General features: G+C 38.7%; 1 protein-coding gene across 1 annotated transcript; it reads left to right on the top strand.

The window, feature by feature from the left end:
* Nucleotides 1-1,376: 1,376 nt before the first annotated feature.
* LOC149271956 (protein-L-isoaspartate(D-aspartate) O-methyltransferase-like) lies at nt 1,377-14,530 on the top strand (the record flags this gene model as incomplete). The annotated part of the gene is made up of 4 exons (XM_089506952.1): nt 1,377-1,497; nt 6,193-6,278; nt 10,939-11,155; nt 14,502-14,530. Coding segments are annotated over 3 exons (387 nt in total), but the record flags the coding sequence as incomplete, so codon positions are not given.
* Nucleotides 14,531-14,747: the final 217 nt, after the last annotated feature.

Here is a 14,747-nt window from a genome sequence, read left to right on the forward strand (position 1 = left end):
CGATTTATTTATTCTTGTATTTATTTATTGTATTTATTTATTTATATTACTTTTTACACTTTACACGTGAAATTTGGATTTTTGTTTTTGGTCTATATCGATATTGCCATAGACACAGTATGGTTGGCACATAAAGCGGTTATGCGGGGTCTATTTATTCAACACACCGCTAGGGTAAATAAGGTACGTAAATCTCATATAACAGTGTTGAAATCCCAGTTGAGATCACTTCACTTATAAACTCACCCATCTAAAATTCTACTAATTAAAATAAAAAAAAACAGAGATTTAGATGAGTTAAACAACTATAAAACTGAATTGGCTATGAGACGACTTAAACATAATTATTATGAAAAAGGCAATAAAGCTGATTCACTCCTTGCTAATAAACTGAGACAAACCGTTTTCAAATCTCATATTTCTTTCGTGAAAAATGAACAGTGCTAGAGTATATAACCCAAAACATATTGTGTTTTGCTACATTTTATGACCATTTCTATAATTTGAGAAAGGATCCTTCAATATTTCATCCACAAGTAAAGGACATACAAGATTTCTTGGAAACACTACCTATACCTAAGATCTTTTATGGAAATATGGAATGCATAAGGAAATTGATTACCATAGAAGAGATAGAGGAGGTTATTAAATCTCTCTATCCTCATAAGGTACCCGGACCTGATGGTTTTTCAAATGCTTATTATAAAGTGTTTTGTTCGATTTTTAACACCATATCTTCAGCATCTTTTTAATAATTTATTGATACAAGGGACTATACCTAAAGAAATGCTAAAAGCTCATATTGTACATATACAAAACCTGGCAAATCTACTGATGCTGTGCTAATTACAGACCAATATCTCTTTTAAATGTGGATCTAAAAATGTTCTGTCAAATGTCTTGGCATTGTCATGTGTTAGTGCTACTTTATAACTTGATGGATGTATATGATTTCTGGGGGCAGATGTGCATAACTGGGGGGGGGGGCAGGTTGGCAAATAAAAGGAAATAAAAACAAAAAAAAATATTTTTCTCAATCACAGCTTTTCTTAAATATGAAAAAATAGTTTACATGAATTAATAAAGAAATAAGTTTCTTACAAAAATATCGTGAAGAATAATGTGATCGCTGTTTTGTTCCATTGAATAAAATTTATGAAGGAGCCAAACAACTATGTAATAATAAATGGCTTCATATGTTCACTAGCCTTAAATAAGTGTTTGTTTTTTTTCTTGCATCATTGGTCATATTTTCAAAATCAACATTTCACAATTTCAGCTAGGTTATGCAAACTTTTGAGCACAACTGTATGTTTATAATCTCTCAAAAGTTAAGTAGTATTTACTTTAACCACTGCTGTTCTTTCCATTTATAGGTTGGGCCTAAAGGACGTATCGTAGGAATTGATCATATTAAAGAATTAGTAGAGGATTCTGTAAATAATGTAAAAAAAGATGATCCTACATTGCTTTCTTCTGGCCGTGTGAAACTGTTAGGTAAGTGTAATGCATACGATATTTTAACCCCTTAAGGACCGGGCTCATTTTTCGTTTGTACCCTGTGGGACCGAGGCTGTTTTAATACTTTTGTGGTGCTTGTGTTCAGCTGTAATTTTCTCCTCACCCATTTAGTGTACCCACATAAGTTATATATTGTTTTTTTCAGGACAAGATGGGCTTTCTTCAGATACCATTATTTTGATCGTATCATCTTATTTACTATAAAAAAAATTAAAAAAACATGGTGAAAAATTGAAAAAAAAAAACATGAATTTTATTTGAAAAAACTTTTACTCACCTAAAAAGCAAGTAAAAAAACTAGCTAAATAGATTCTACTACTTGTCCTGAGTTTAGAAATACCCAATGTTTTTATGTTTTTTTTGCTGTTTTTTGTAAGTTATAGGGCAATAAGTACAAGCAGCGTTTTATGATTTCCAAATCTTTTTTAACAAATCTGGTCAGTCTGCCTCCATCTCCTCTTTGGAATATCTTTGAAGCGGGTTAACTCAATTTAACCCATTCAGACCATATATTTTTGAAAACTAGACACCCCAGGGTATTCCAAATGCTGTTATTTTAACCCCTTCCATGCACCAATTATAGAACTACACTTTGTCAAACTTTGTAATAGTAATTTTTTTTATTTTTTTCCCCACACAAATTGTACTTTAGTTATAGATATACAGGTTCTGGTATATGTCACTGTCAAACAACACCCCAATGTATGTTCAGGAACATCTCCTGAGTGCAGTGATACCCGACATGCATGGGTTTGTCGGGTTGTTTGAGATTTAAAATGCCACATTTGGGAAGTGCGCTTTTTTTCTCCATTTTGGTCAGTCTGTACCTATGCCCTATCTTTGGGTATTTGAAGTGCTTTTATTTTAACTCTTTGTTGAGATTTTTGAGAAATTTTAGCACTTGCTCAAAATAATAAACTTTATTTTTTTATTTAATTTTATTTTTTTAATACTTTTTTTTATATTTTTTTTACACATTTTGCTGGTACTGGATGGTTCATCAAGTGACATCACTGCATAATTATTTTTAAATGTTAGCACATTTTTTTATTTTTTTTTTATATTTTACTAATCACAGTGATTAGAAAGCTGGGTTCCATTGACTTGCTTGGTTGAATGCAGTACCTGTATTCAACCTGCAAGTGGAGCCAGAGTTCTCTAGAGGGTCTGGAGACCATCTAGCGAACTCTTTCTTCTTTATTGTTTTTTTTCCCGGGCCGCCGCCATCTTGCTGATGGCGAAGATCACCGGCAGCTGCGGCTGTGACCGCTCTCTGGAGCGGTCACAGCCCATCCAAAGGTAAGTGTTTGGTGTCGCTGGATGCCTCCTGATCGAGGCATTCCAGCGACATCATTTAAGTTTAGGAGGCGATCGTTGATCGCCTCCTAAACGCTTTTAAAACGGGCGTCCGCCGCCATACAATGTATGGCGGCTGTTGACGCCCCGGGGAGGGGCCAGACATGGCCCCCGATGCCGATCTCGGCGTTACTGAATGCCTCGACATCAAGGCATTACAGTAACGCCGTTTAAGCGAAGAAAGTGATCGTTGATCACTTTCTAAGCTTATTTAATTTTTTGACGGTTCAGGACCGTCAAAGGTCATTTAGTGACCTTCTTGTCATGACGGTCCTGAACCGGCAAAGGTCGCGAAGGGGTTAAAGAGCCCATAGGTATATGCACTGGATTCTTAAAAGTATCAAAACAGAGGCATTTATGTTGTTTAACTTTGAAAACATTACATATTCCATCTTACAGTATTGCATTTAATGTGAACCAGATACATGAAAAGGGAAAATATAAGGTTTTCCCAACTGTTCTTTATTATTATTATTACTACTATTAATTTCAAGGAAAATGTAAGTAATTTATAAAATGAAAAGTCAACATCATGTATGTTAACTCAAACTGTAATGAAATGACCAAAGTCCAAAATAAGAATAGTTATAATATTTAAAGACTAAACCATAAATACACAACAAACACACAAGCAGCATATTCAGTTTTATTTAACAACATACTCTTTGCTTTTCTAGGGAGAGAAGAACGTTCTTGCCAAAATATTTTTTCTTCTGTAGTATGGCCTCAGACACATTCAAGCCAAATTTTTGTGTCTCTGTATTCAATGCTTACCACATACTTTTGTTCATATAGTGTATTAGAACACCTAACCATTACACCAACATAGACTTTTATGACATTGCATTCTAAATACATAGACATTAATATGTAGTTGGTCCCCTTTATAGCTTCCACTTTACTGAGAAGGCCTTCCACAAGATTTTGGAGTGTTTGTGGGAATTTTGGCCATTCATTCTGTAGAGCATTTGTGATGCTGGAGGAGAAGGCCTAGCTCGAAATATTCCCTTCACTAGCCCAACCCCTGAAATAGCCCCATACCATTATCCCTCCTCCACCAAGTTTTGCAGTTGGCACAATGGACTCGGGCAACATTCTCCTGGCATCTGTCAAGTGTGATTTGTCACTCCATGGAACACTTTCCACTGCTCCAGAGTCCATTCGCGGCATGCTTTATACCACTCAATCGCATTCCTTGAAACTCAGCTTTTTAGCTTATACGAGTGGAACTTTTGCTATGGCAACTTTATGCGGTATTTCACTGAGTTGCTGCTGTTCCTAAATGCTTGAAACTTTCCAATAATACCACTTACCATTGACTGTGGAATATCTAGCAGGGCTGACATTTCACAAACTGTCTTATTGCAAAGGTGGCATCACAGTGATAAGCTTGAATTCACTGAGGTCTTCATTTTCCCACAAATGTTTGTAAATGGAGGCTGCATCGTTAGGTGCTTGATTTTATACACCTGTGGCAATGGGTCTGATTGAAACACCTGAAATGAAAAATTAAGAGGTGTGTCCCAATATTTTTGTCCACTTAGTGTATGTTTAACTATATGTATGTGTGTCACTGTGCAGTATAAATGGTTCTCCTCTAATAAAAGGTTTTACCGCTTCACTTATTCTGTGGACCATGCCTCTCAGGGCAGCTTCTGTGGCTCGCCCTTTTGGGCAACAATTTTTTTTTCCCAGTCTTGAGCTAAAGGCTCTTCTGGAGTGAACAATTGGACAAATCTTGGCTACCCCAAAAGAATTGTTCAGGGAATAATCTTTTTGCGAATGCAGAAGTCCCTATATGTAAATCTTTACAACCTAAGGCAATGCCTGGTGTGTGGTAGGGGGAAAGACTACCGCATAGAAATTCAGGCAAGGCCCCCTGCTCAGTTTCTGGTATCCTCTCAACCAAGTTCCAAGGCCAAACAAGAGGTTTTTTTTATTCCTTTTTGTTTGTACTGACACGGAAACTGGAAAGGAATCTGGAAAGTTCAGTCAGGATAATTGTTTTCGTGGGTTGTAGCAGACATTCAGTAACTAGAGTCCTACCTCAGTCATTGGACATGGAGCCTCCAAGTTTCTAAGGACTTTCTTGAATTGATAACTAATAGCCAAAAACCTCAATGATCTCTCTTGAAGACCTTAAGTACACATCACTACAAATAACCACAAATATGAACTGGGGAGCTCCTATATAGTAGAAAAGGAGTCACATCAACGTACATTGATGATATGACATCCCTAGAAAATCTGAAATACACAAGGAGTGTGGTTCAATACACGTCTTGAGTTTGTGTGAGGTTCTGCATAAAGAATGGAGTCTTGACTTTATGTGCTACAGATGACGCTTCATGTCTACAAGATAGTATAGCAGCCACCGTCTTCCTGTGCCAGAATTGTTCTCCCACATTAAGATTCCAATTGATCCTGGAAAGCTTTTATAAGATGCTATATCCTATCGCTTTCAAGGCCTCTGAGGCAGCTGATGTACACCTGTAATCTATGGGCCAGGATCTGTTTTACCTTTATTCAGGGTCTGTTCTTACCTGTATTTTTGTCATTTAACAAAATGCAAAGTTGAGTAAACTGCATAAAAAATCTAGAGCAAGTTAGTATTTGGTCTGACCACCCTTCAAAACAATATAAATTCTTCTAGGTACAGTTGCAAAAAGTCAGGGATTCTGTAGGCATATGGTTAGGTATATGATTAAACAGTTATACCAAACGGGTGCTCCATTTAATATGTAGGTTGAAACGCAATCATTAACTGATTCAGGTGATAAAGGTGCCGTCATACACCATCGCAAGAGCAAGCACAGCGACAAGGTAGCAAGGTCACTCCCAGGCAGATATTTTACCATCATGTAGTATAATCAGGGTGCATGTAAATGGGCACCAAATTTGCTCTGCAGCATGACAAAGACTCCAAACACACAGCCACAGTCATTTTAAAACTTTCTTAAGGGTAAAGAAGAACAAAAGTCCTAGAAGTTATGGTATGCCCCATACAGAATCTCTGCCTGTACCTAGAAAAATTACCATGTCTATTTTTGAAAGCATTTACAGCAACTGTTTTCACACCTTTTCTCACAGTACTGTATATCCCTTACATGTTCTACTAATGGAATAATGACAGATTATTTTAGTTATCTTGTCTCCTAATTTATATTCTTGAATAAATACATTTTGCAATCATTGAGTTATAAAATCTGCATGTGTTTGTTTCTTTACCTGCAATGTTACAACACTCAATGTTTCTTTAGGAGGAACAGCACTTTTAAATGCTTTCTTTCTTTTCATATATTTTTTTTCTTTCAGTTGGAGATGGGAGAATGGGTTATCTAGAAGAAGCACCTTATGATGCTATTCATGTTGGGGCAGCAGCACCAGTTGTTCCTCAAGCAGTATGTAGATTGTATCTTTCTTGGCCTTTCACTTATATTTCACACAAGCACTTGTCATGTCATACAGCTGATCTGACCGAATTAACAAATATATATGGGTAATTACTAGGGATGCACCGAAATATTGGTGGCCAAGACGTATCGGCCGAAAATAGCATTATCGTCAAAATGCTGAAATAAAAAAAGATAGAAAATAATTGTCCGCAGGGTGCCCTGCTGCTTACCTCTGCATTGCTCAGCAGCGTCTCTTGTTCCGTCCCGAGGAAGCGGAAACCCAGCGGAGTCACATGAATCTACGTCACCTCACATGACTCCACTCCATTCTTGCTTCCCCTGGGCGGGACAAGTCTGTGAGCGGCACCGGAAGATCTGCAGTTCAGGTAAGGGGATGGGAGAGGGTGTATGAACGAGTATGTGTCATTGAGGGAATGAATATCTGTGAATGAGTATATAAATGAGTGAATTAATGTTTATGAATGAATGTGTGTGATAGCATGGATGTCTAAGTTGGGGGGGCATGGTACAGGGAGGCTGTAAGTGATGTGCAGACCCCGTATGATTGTGCATGATACAAGTCTGATTGCTATTTTACATATATATATATGATTGCTAACACACTGCTATCATGGCCAGGCATACCCAGATTCCAGCATGTACTGGTTGCCTAGGCATGATAGGAGTGTGATTGTGGTTAGCAATCATATACATTAATATTGTGTGTGCGTGTGTGTATATATATATATATATATGTGTGTGTGTGTATATATGTGTGTGTGTATATATGTATGTGTGTATATATATATATATATATATATATATATATATATATATATATATATATTCTCCTATACAGTGAAGGAGAAATGTATTTGATCCCTTGCTGATTTTGTATGTTTGCCCACTGACAATGATCAGTCTATAATTGTAACGGTAGGTTTACTAAAACGGTGAGAGACAGAATTACCAAAAAATCCAACATTTTACTCGGTAAAAAAGTTTTTGATTCCCTATCAATCAGCAACTTTCTTAAAAGGAGTGCTCCTAATCTCAGCTTGTTACCTATATAAAAGACACCAGTCCACAGAATCAATCAATCAGATTTCAAACTCTCCACCAAAGAGCTGTCCAAGGATGTCAGGGACAAGATTGTAGACCTACATAAGGCTGGAATGGGTTACGAGACCTTCGCCAAGCAGCTTGGTGAGAGGGTGACAACTGTTGGTGCAATTATTCGCAAATGGAAGAAACCCAAATAACTGTCAATCTCCCTCGGTCTGGGGCTCCATGCAAGATCTCACCTTTTGAAGGTTCAATGATCATGAGAACGGAGGAATCAGCCCATATTCATCTTGTCAATGATCTCAAGGCAGCTGGGACCATAGTCGCCAAGAAAATAATTGGTAACACTACGCCGTGAAGGACTGAAATCCTCTGCTCAAGAAAACACGTGTACAGGCCTGTCTAAAGTTTGCCAATAAACATCTCAATTATTTAGAGGAAAATTGGGTGAAAGTGTTGTGGTCAGATGAGACCAAAATCGAGCTATTTGGCATCAACTCAACTCGTCGTGTTTGGAGGAGGAAGAATGCTGCCTGTGACCCCAAGAACACCATCCCCACCATCAAACATGAAAACATTATGCTTTGGGGGGGGGGTTCTTCTAAGGGGACAGGACAACTTCACCAGATCAAAGGGACGATGGATAGGACGATGTACTGTCAAATCTTTGGTGAGAACCTCTTTCCCTCAGCCACGGCATTGAAAATGGGTTGTGGATAGTTGTTCCAGCATGACCATGACCCAAAACACACGGCCAAGGTAACAAAGGAGTGGTTCAAGAAGTACATTAAGGTCCATAGAAAATCTGCGTTGCCAAACGTCGGCCTCGAAACCGTAATGACTTGGAGAGGATCTGCAAAGAGGAGTGGGACAATATCCCTCCTGAAATGTGAGCAAACCTGATTGCCAACAAGGGTTTTGCCACCAAGAATTAAGTCATGATTTGTAAAGGGGTCAAATACGGTTTTGCTTGATTAAAAAAACCGAAGTTTTATTCAGAGCAAATTCTCTGAAAAATACCTCTCCGTATATTCGAGTTCATCTTATAATCGGACCTCAAATAGAGACTTAGATCCAGATCCCCTGCAGCGCTGCAGGGAACCTGTATCCTCCTCTCTGGCAGCCAGTGAATGTCTGTGCAATGCACGCAAACAACCTCCTCTGCTGCCGGCACTTCCACCGGGGCTTCTATGATGTAGCACTGAAAGGTCATGTGACGTGAGTCTGAAGCACGAGGGACAAGACTAGCGATGCATTGGTAAATTGGGGGGGCAGAGTGACATATCAGGAAGGTAGAGTGGCATATGGGGGTTATAAGGCATATCTGGGGGTCAGAGTGGCATATAAGGGGTATAAAGCTTTTGGGGGGCAGAAGTGCATAACTGGGGGCAGGTTGGCAAACAAAAATATAACAAAATTAATTTTTCTCAATCTTGTCATTAAATGCAAATCAATGTATAACGTATTTGATATGCGTTATTCTGTTCTGTCTTACTGTTCAAATACACCTGCCATTTAAAATGATAGACTGATCATGTCTCTGTCAGTGGGCAAACGTACAAAATCAGCAGGGGATCACATTTTTTTTCCTTCACTGTACATGGTGGCATAAGAGTGTGATTGCCAACTGTTAGGATGGTGTATGACTTGTGATCCTATTCCAAATGCCACCCAGAACCTCCAATAAAAGTTTCTTCATGAACAGAACACTCCTATCATGACCAGACTCCAGCATGTACTGGCTGCCTTAGCATCATAGGAGTGTGATGGCTAACAGCAATCATGCTCATGCTGGAACCTGGGCATGATAGAAGTGTAATTGTTACTAGCTTTTGCTACTATGGCTTGTGGGATAAGAGTCTGTTGTTTTTTTTCTAATGCTGTGGGGGGGCTGAATTTTCGGTTTTGGCCAAGTGCATCCTGAACTTTCGGTTTCGGTCCTGAATTCTTATTTCGGTGCATCTCTAGTAATTACACATTTAGGTGATCATAAGAAATTCATAATTTGTGCATGTCAGTCACGGTATTGGCTCTCCTTTGTGGCGGAGAATGTAATGGTACATTGTCACAGAGCTGTTAGAGGTGTTACCGTTATGTTGTCCTCTGTTTCACATTAGAATAGAGATCTGAAAGGATGGCCTCCCGTTTGTAGGAGCTTACATTTAATGTTTATATTCTCTACAAATAGCTGAACTTTTCTTTCTGGTTTTGGGTTACATAACAAATGTGCTAGAGATATGTCCGTGTAAAAGGACAACCTTAAAATAAAAAAAAGTGTGAATTATGAACCATTTATTATTTATTATTATTATTAGGGCTGCAACTAACGATTATTTTCATAATTGATTAGTTGGCCAATTATTTTTGTGATTAATTGGATAAAAGAATAAAACTTTTGAGAAAAAAAGCATTTCTTTCTCTCTGCCCCCCCCTGATATACCTTATACCCCCTATATGCCAAAGTGCCCTCTGATATGCCTTATACTACAGATATGCCACTCTGCCCCCCAAATATGCCTTATACTCTATATGCCACTCTGCCCCCCTGATGTGCCTTATACACCTTGTCACTCTGCCCCCTTATATGCCTTATGACCCCTGATATGCCACTCTACCCACCCCCAAATATGCCTTATACCCCTGATATGCCACTCTGCACCCCCCAACTTACCCCCCCCCCGTGCTCCAGATTCCTTGGTGTCTAGTAGGGGTAACCAGTGAACGTGCTGGCCGGCACATTCGCTGGTGCTTCTATGACTGAGCACCGGAAGGTCAGTGACGCCTGTGCTCCATCATAGAAGGAAGTGCCAGCAGCAGCAGAGGTTGTCTGCGTGCATAGCACAGACCTCCTCCATCGGCTGCCGGAGAGGAGGATCCAGGTCCCCTGCAGCGCTGCGGGGGATCCTTCTCTCTGGCAGCTGGGAAACGTTGTGCAATGTGCGCAGACAACCTCCGCCGCTGCTGGCCGGTATTTCCGCCAGGGCATCTATGGTGGAGCTCCGGAAGGCCACGTCACGCTGGTGCTCCATCATAGAAGCCCCGGTCGGAGCATTTGCTTTTAAAAAAACCTTAATCTTTTATTATAAAATCGATTCAACTAATCAATAATGAAATTCGTTGGCATCGATTTTCATTATCTGTTATCGACTTTATAGATTCGTTGTTGCAGCCCTAATTGTTATTTATATCATTTGAGGGATGCTGTCTGGTTTTGGTACATTGTGCACCTAGTGCGTTTCTTTGGCAGCAACTGAAATGTGTAAAACTAATAACATAAGTAGCCCTTGCATATCCTCATTTTAAGGGTAAGTGAAGCAGTGGAGCCTGTGGTAATTCTCACGCAAATAGACTCATAAATATATTGGAAAATAATTTAGAAGTATTTTTTCCATTATAAAGTAGGGCATGTACATGTTTGTACACTCCAACAATTTGTATAATTTGCTTGTCGTAGTGCCTTCCATTGTAGGTTTTGTCCAAATTAATAGGAGTGCCTACAATAATTTATTTCAACACATTCAAATAGATAATTGTTGATGAGCACTGGTGCATACACAAAAATTTCATTAAAGTAGCTCTTATTGAGATTTTTTTCCCCCAGCTTATAGATCAACTAAAACCTGGAGGAAGACTTATACTACCTGTCGGCCCTGCTGGTGGAAACCAAATGTTGGAGCAATATGATAAGCTAGAAGATGGAAGTGCCAAAATGAAACCTCTGATGGGGGTGATCTATGTGCCTTTAACAGACAAAGAAAAGCAATGGTCCAGGTGGAAGTGATTTTCTGTTCCACTTTCTCCTTCCAAATACACAAAAGGTGAAAGGTCTGGGGTTTAGCAGATAACTGGAATGGCTGCTTTTGCTGCTGTTGGTGCTCTCTGCTACTTCCATACCTTTTAAACACAGCCTTTAACAAGTTGCGCTCTTTTGATCGTGGCCGTTTAAACCTAAAATTTATTTAAGGTTACATTTAGTAACTAACACATGCACTTTACCTTTACTTGTGTTACATCTTTTAAGCAAAATAATTGTTTTTACATGAAGATCAATGTCATAAGACAATTATCAATCTCTAAAAAATGCCAGCAGTAGAGCTGCGACAATAAGAGGAGAATACAAAATTGACAACACAAACATAAGTACTGAAGGAAAAGGGGGCCCTGATCTTGTGGGTTTACAGTCTTAGAAAGTTGAGGATTGAGACAGAATGTAAGGGAAAGCTCTGAACATCTGGGTTTTTAATATTGTTTTTAAGGCTCAAAATTATATTAGAAAGGGTTTAACAGAGAATAGGTACACAACAGGTAAAATCTATTATACAAAAATAGGGAGAAACAATAATGCCTGAGGATAGTTCATAAATTATGGTTTATCAGAACTTTGTATTTGTTGCAACGTTTTTACATTGATGCATTATTATGAGGTGTTTTTTTTGTAGTCTTCTTGTTAGCATTATTTACCCTACGCTACTTAATTGTTTTATTTTTAATGATCAGTGTGCCAGGACATGGTGTGGCATGTCGCATTTTGACCCATGATGTTTGTGTACATTTATATCACAGTTACTGATAATTAGCAGGCATCTAGCATCTACAGATATGTGCATCCATTTTAAGTTGACGCATGTAGTGATCCTGCATTGTCAATAAGATATTGAACCCCTTTTGCAATCATATTTGTAATCTAAGGAGAGAGAGCATATTGTATTGTGCTGTAAGAATTTGCTGTAATAAAAAGTCTCTTGTCCCTTTCATTACACTGCCACCCCCTGACCCTTATGAAAATGTTTTGTTTGTTTGAGAGATGGTCCAATAAGTGGACCCCAAACAAGTACTAGTGCTTACAGGACCACCATCAGAAATCTTGGGGCCAAGTACTGGCTTACAGCCAGGGCAACCATGCTCCTTCCATCTCATTGTACTGCCCATATTTCACCTATCCCCCACCTCACAATCTTCCCGTAAGCACACTTTGAGAACAAGGGTGAACCTATGGTTAGTGGTTCCTGTGTATAATATTTTTTAAGTCCCCTAACTTTAGCAGTGATTTGTGGCCAAGTGGCTGCATGACAAGTGTCCAAAAGCTCCTAGTGACATACCCTGGGTTGTCTGCTTTACAAGGCACCTTTTTTTGATATTTTATGGTTTGTTCAAAATTCCAGTATCAAACCCAATATAGGGGGGAAAAAATAATATATATATATATATTTATATATATACCGTATTTGCTCGATTATAAGACGACCCTGATTATAAGACGACCCCCCAAAATCTGAATATTAATTTAGGAAAAAAAGAAAAAGCCTGAATATAAGACGACCCTATAGGAAAAAAGTTTTACCAGTAAATGTTAATTCATGTAAACTATTACATTTTTTAATAAAAGCTATGATTGAGAAAAATATTTTTTTGTTTTTATTTCCTTGTATTTTCCAACCTGCCCCCCAGTTACGCACATCTGCCCCCAGGCTTGCCACTCCAATATGGCACTGTGGCCCATGATATGCCTTTTAACCCTCTATATGCCACTGTGCCCCATGATATGCCTTTTAACCCCCTATGTGCCACTCTGCCTCCAGAAATACCTTATACCCCTATATGCCACTCTGGCATTTAGGGGGTTAAAAGGCATATTATGGGGCAGAGTGGCATATAGGGAGGTATAAGGCATTTCAGGAGGCAGAGTGGCGTTCAGGGGGTTAAAAGGCATTTCATAGAGCACTCTGCCTCCAGAAATGCCCTATGCCCCCATTTAACACCCCCCCCACACACACACACACACACACACACTTACCGGTGCTTCCAATTTCCTGCTGTATACCGGGGCAGCAGTCTTCCTTACGCTGCAGCCCGATGGAGGTGTGGCTAGCAGCGGGGGTTGTCTGCGTCCATCGCGCAAACCTTCCCCGACTGTCAGAGATCAGAGTTCCCCGCACCGGGGATCGCGTGGACGTCAACCCGCTGCCCCGGTATACAGCAGGAAATTGGAAGCACCGGTAAGTGTGTGTGGGGGGGAGACAGAAGGATCCAGGTCCCCTGCAGCGGTGCGGGGGATCTGGATCTTAGTCTCATAGTCAGACCTTTATTTGAGGTCTGATTATAAGACGACCCCGATTAGAAGACGAGGGGTATTTTTCAGAGCATTTGCTCTGAAAAAAACCTCGTCTTGTAATCGAGCAAATACGGTATATATTATATGTATTCATTTTTTTCATTTATCTTTAAATGTGGCAAGATAGCTCTGGTATTTAGGGTATGAAAACCTCCGGGTGCTGAATGACGTTACATTCCTACATTTTTGCTGAAACCAATTTAAGGGATGTTCTTGGAGTATAAATGGACAGTCTCCAGCTATAGATCTTTGTGGTTATTAATCAGTGTATCTATGTGGGAAGTGTATAAATTAGTGATGCTTATTATAACTGTAAGTATATGTCTGTTTGCATTTGTTTTTATGCATAGCTAAACATTACGTTGCTGGTGCTTTTAGAAAGTTACTTTATTCAGGCATAAATCATCTTCTACAAATGTGTGCATTCAAGTTCTGTCAGTATCTTCACAAGTCAAGTATTAACCAGAAACTCAGCATGACTAAAAAAAAAAAAAAAAGTCAAAATTGCATACAGTTTTCTGCATACTTGTATTGCTTGCACTTGCATGCTCAGTAATATGTTCTCCTGTCTGAATATATCCAATTAATCTGTTGAGCCAGGAAGTAACAACTCATGTCTTATTTTAACCAGTTTTTCTATGAAATAGATGAGTGAAGCAAAGCATGATTTCTTTCTTCAAAAACTTCCTTGTTCTGTATATATTTTGTTGATTTGTCTGGTATGTTCAACATTTCAGAGTTCAACCTATTTTTTTTATTTTACATATATGTACATTTTCTATTTCTTTTACATTTGGAACATTTAATCTACAGGATATTGCATGCATGCTTTTATAATCACAGTTTTCAAGAAAACTTTATTGAGGTGATGTTTTGATAAGGTACATATAACTTTTTTCTATATTCTATAATAATCTTTTATACCTATTGTACATCTATAGATGTCAACATCAATGTTTAGGAGCACAGTTAATGTTGGCAGATGTGCATTTTTGTTTTTCTTAAGGTATGGTAGATGGATAATACGTTTCTCAATTCTGTTTTCTCTTCAGGGATGAATTATAATGGCCCCATCACTCCGATCCAAACAGTATTATTGTGCCCACCTGCACTCTTCAGAATCAGCAACTCGGCTTGTTTTGAACTTTGTTACTCAGTTAAAAGCGGCATGAAAACGTAGGGTTTTTTCTTTTTTTGTTTGAAGATTTTAAAATTGTAAAAAGATTGTAAATCTCACTTGAAAAAAATAGCATTTCCGCATTTTTCTTTACAATTTTAAGTGTGTTGATGCAGAATTA

The sequence above is a fragment of the Sceloporus occidentalis genome, unplaced genomic scaffold (assembly GCF_023333645.1).
Source record: "Sceloporus occidentalis isolate IW3139 unplaced genomic scaffold, rSceOcc1.0.p SCAF_441, whole genome shotgun sequence".
NCBI lineage: Eukaryota > Metazoa > Chordata > Lepidosauria > Squamata > Phrynosomatidae > Sceloporus > Sceloporus occidentalis.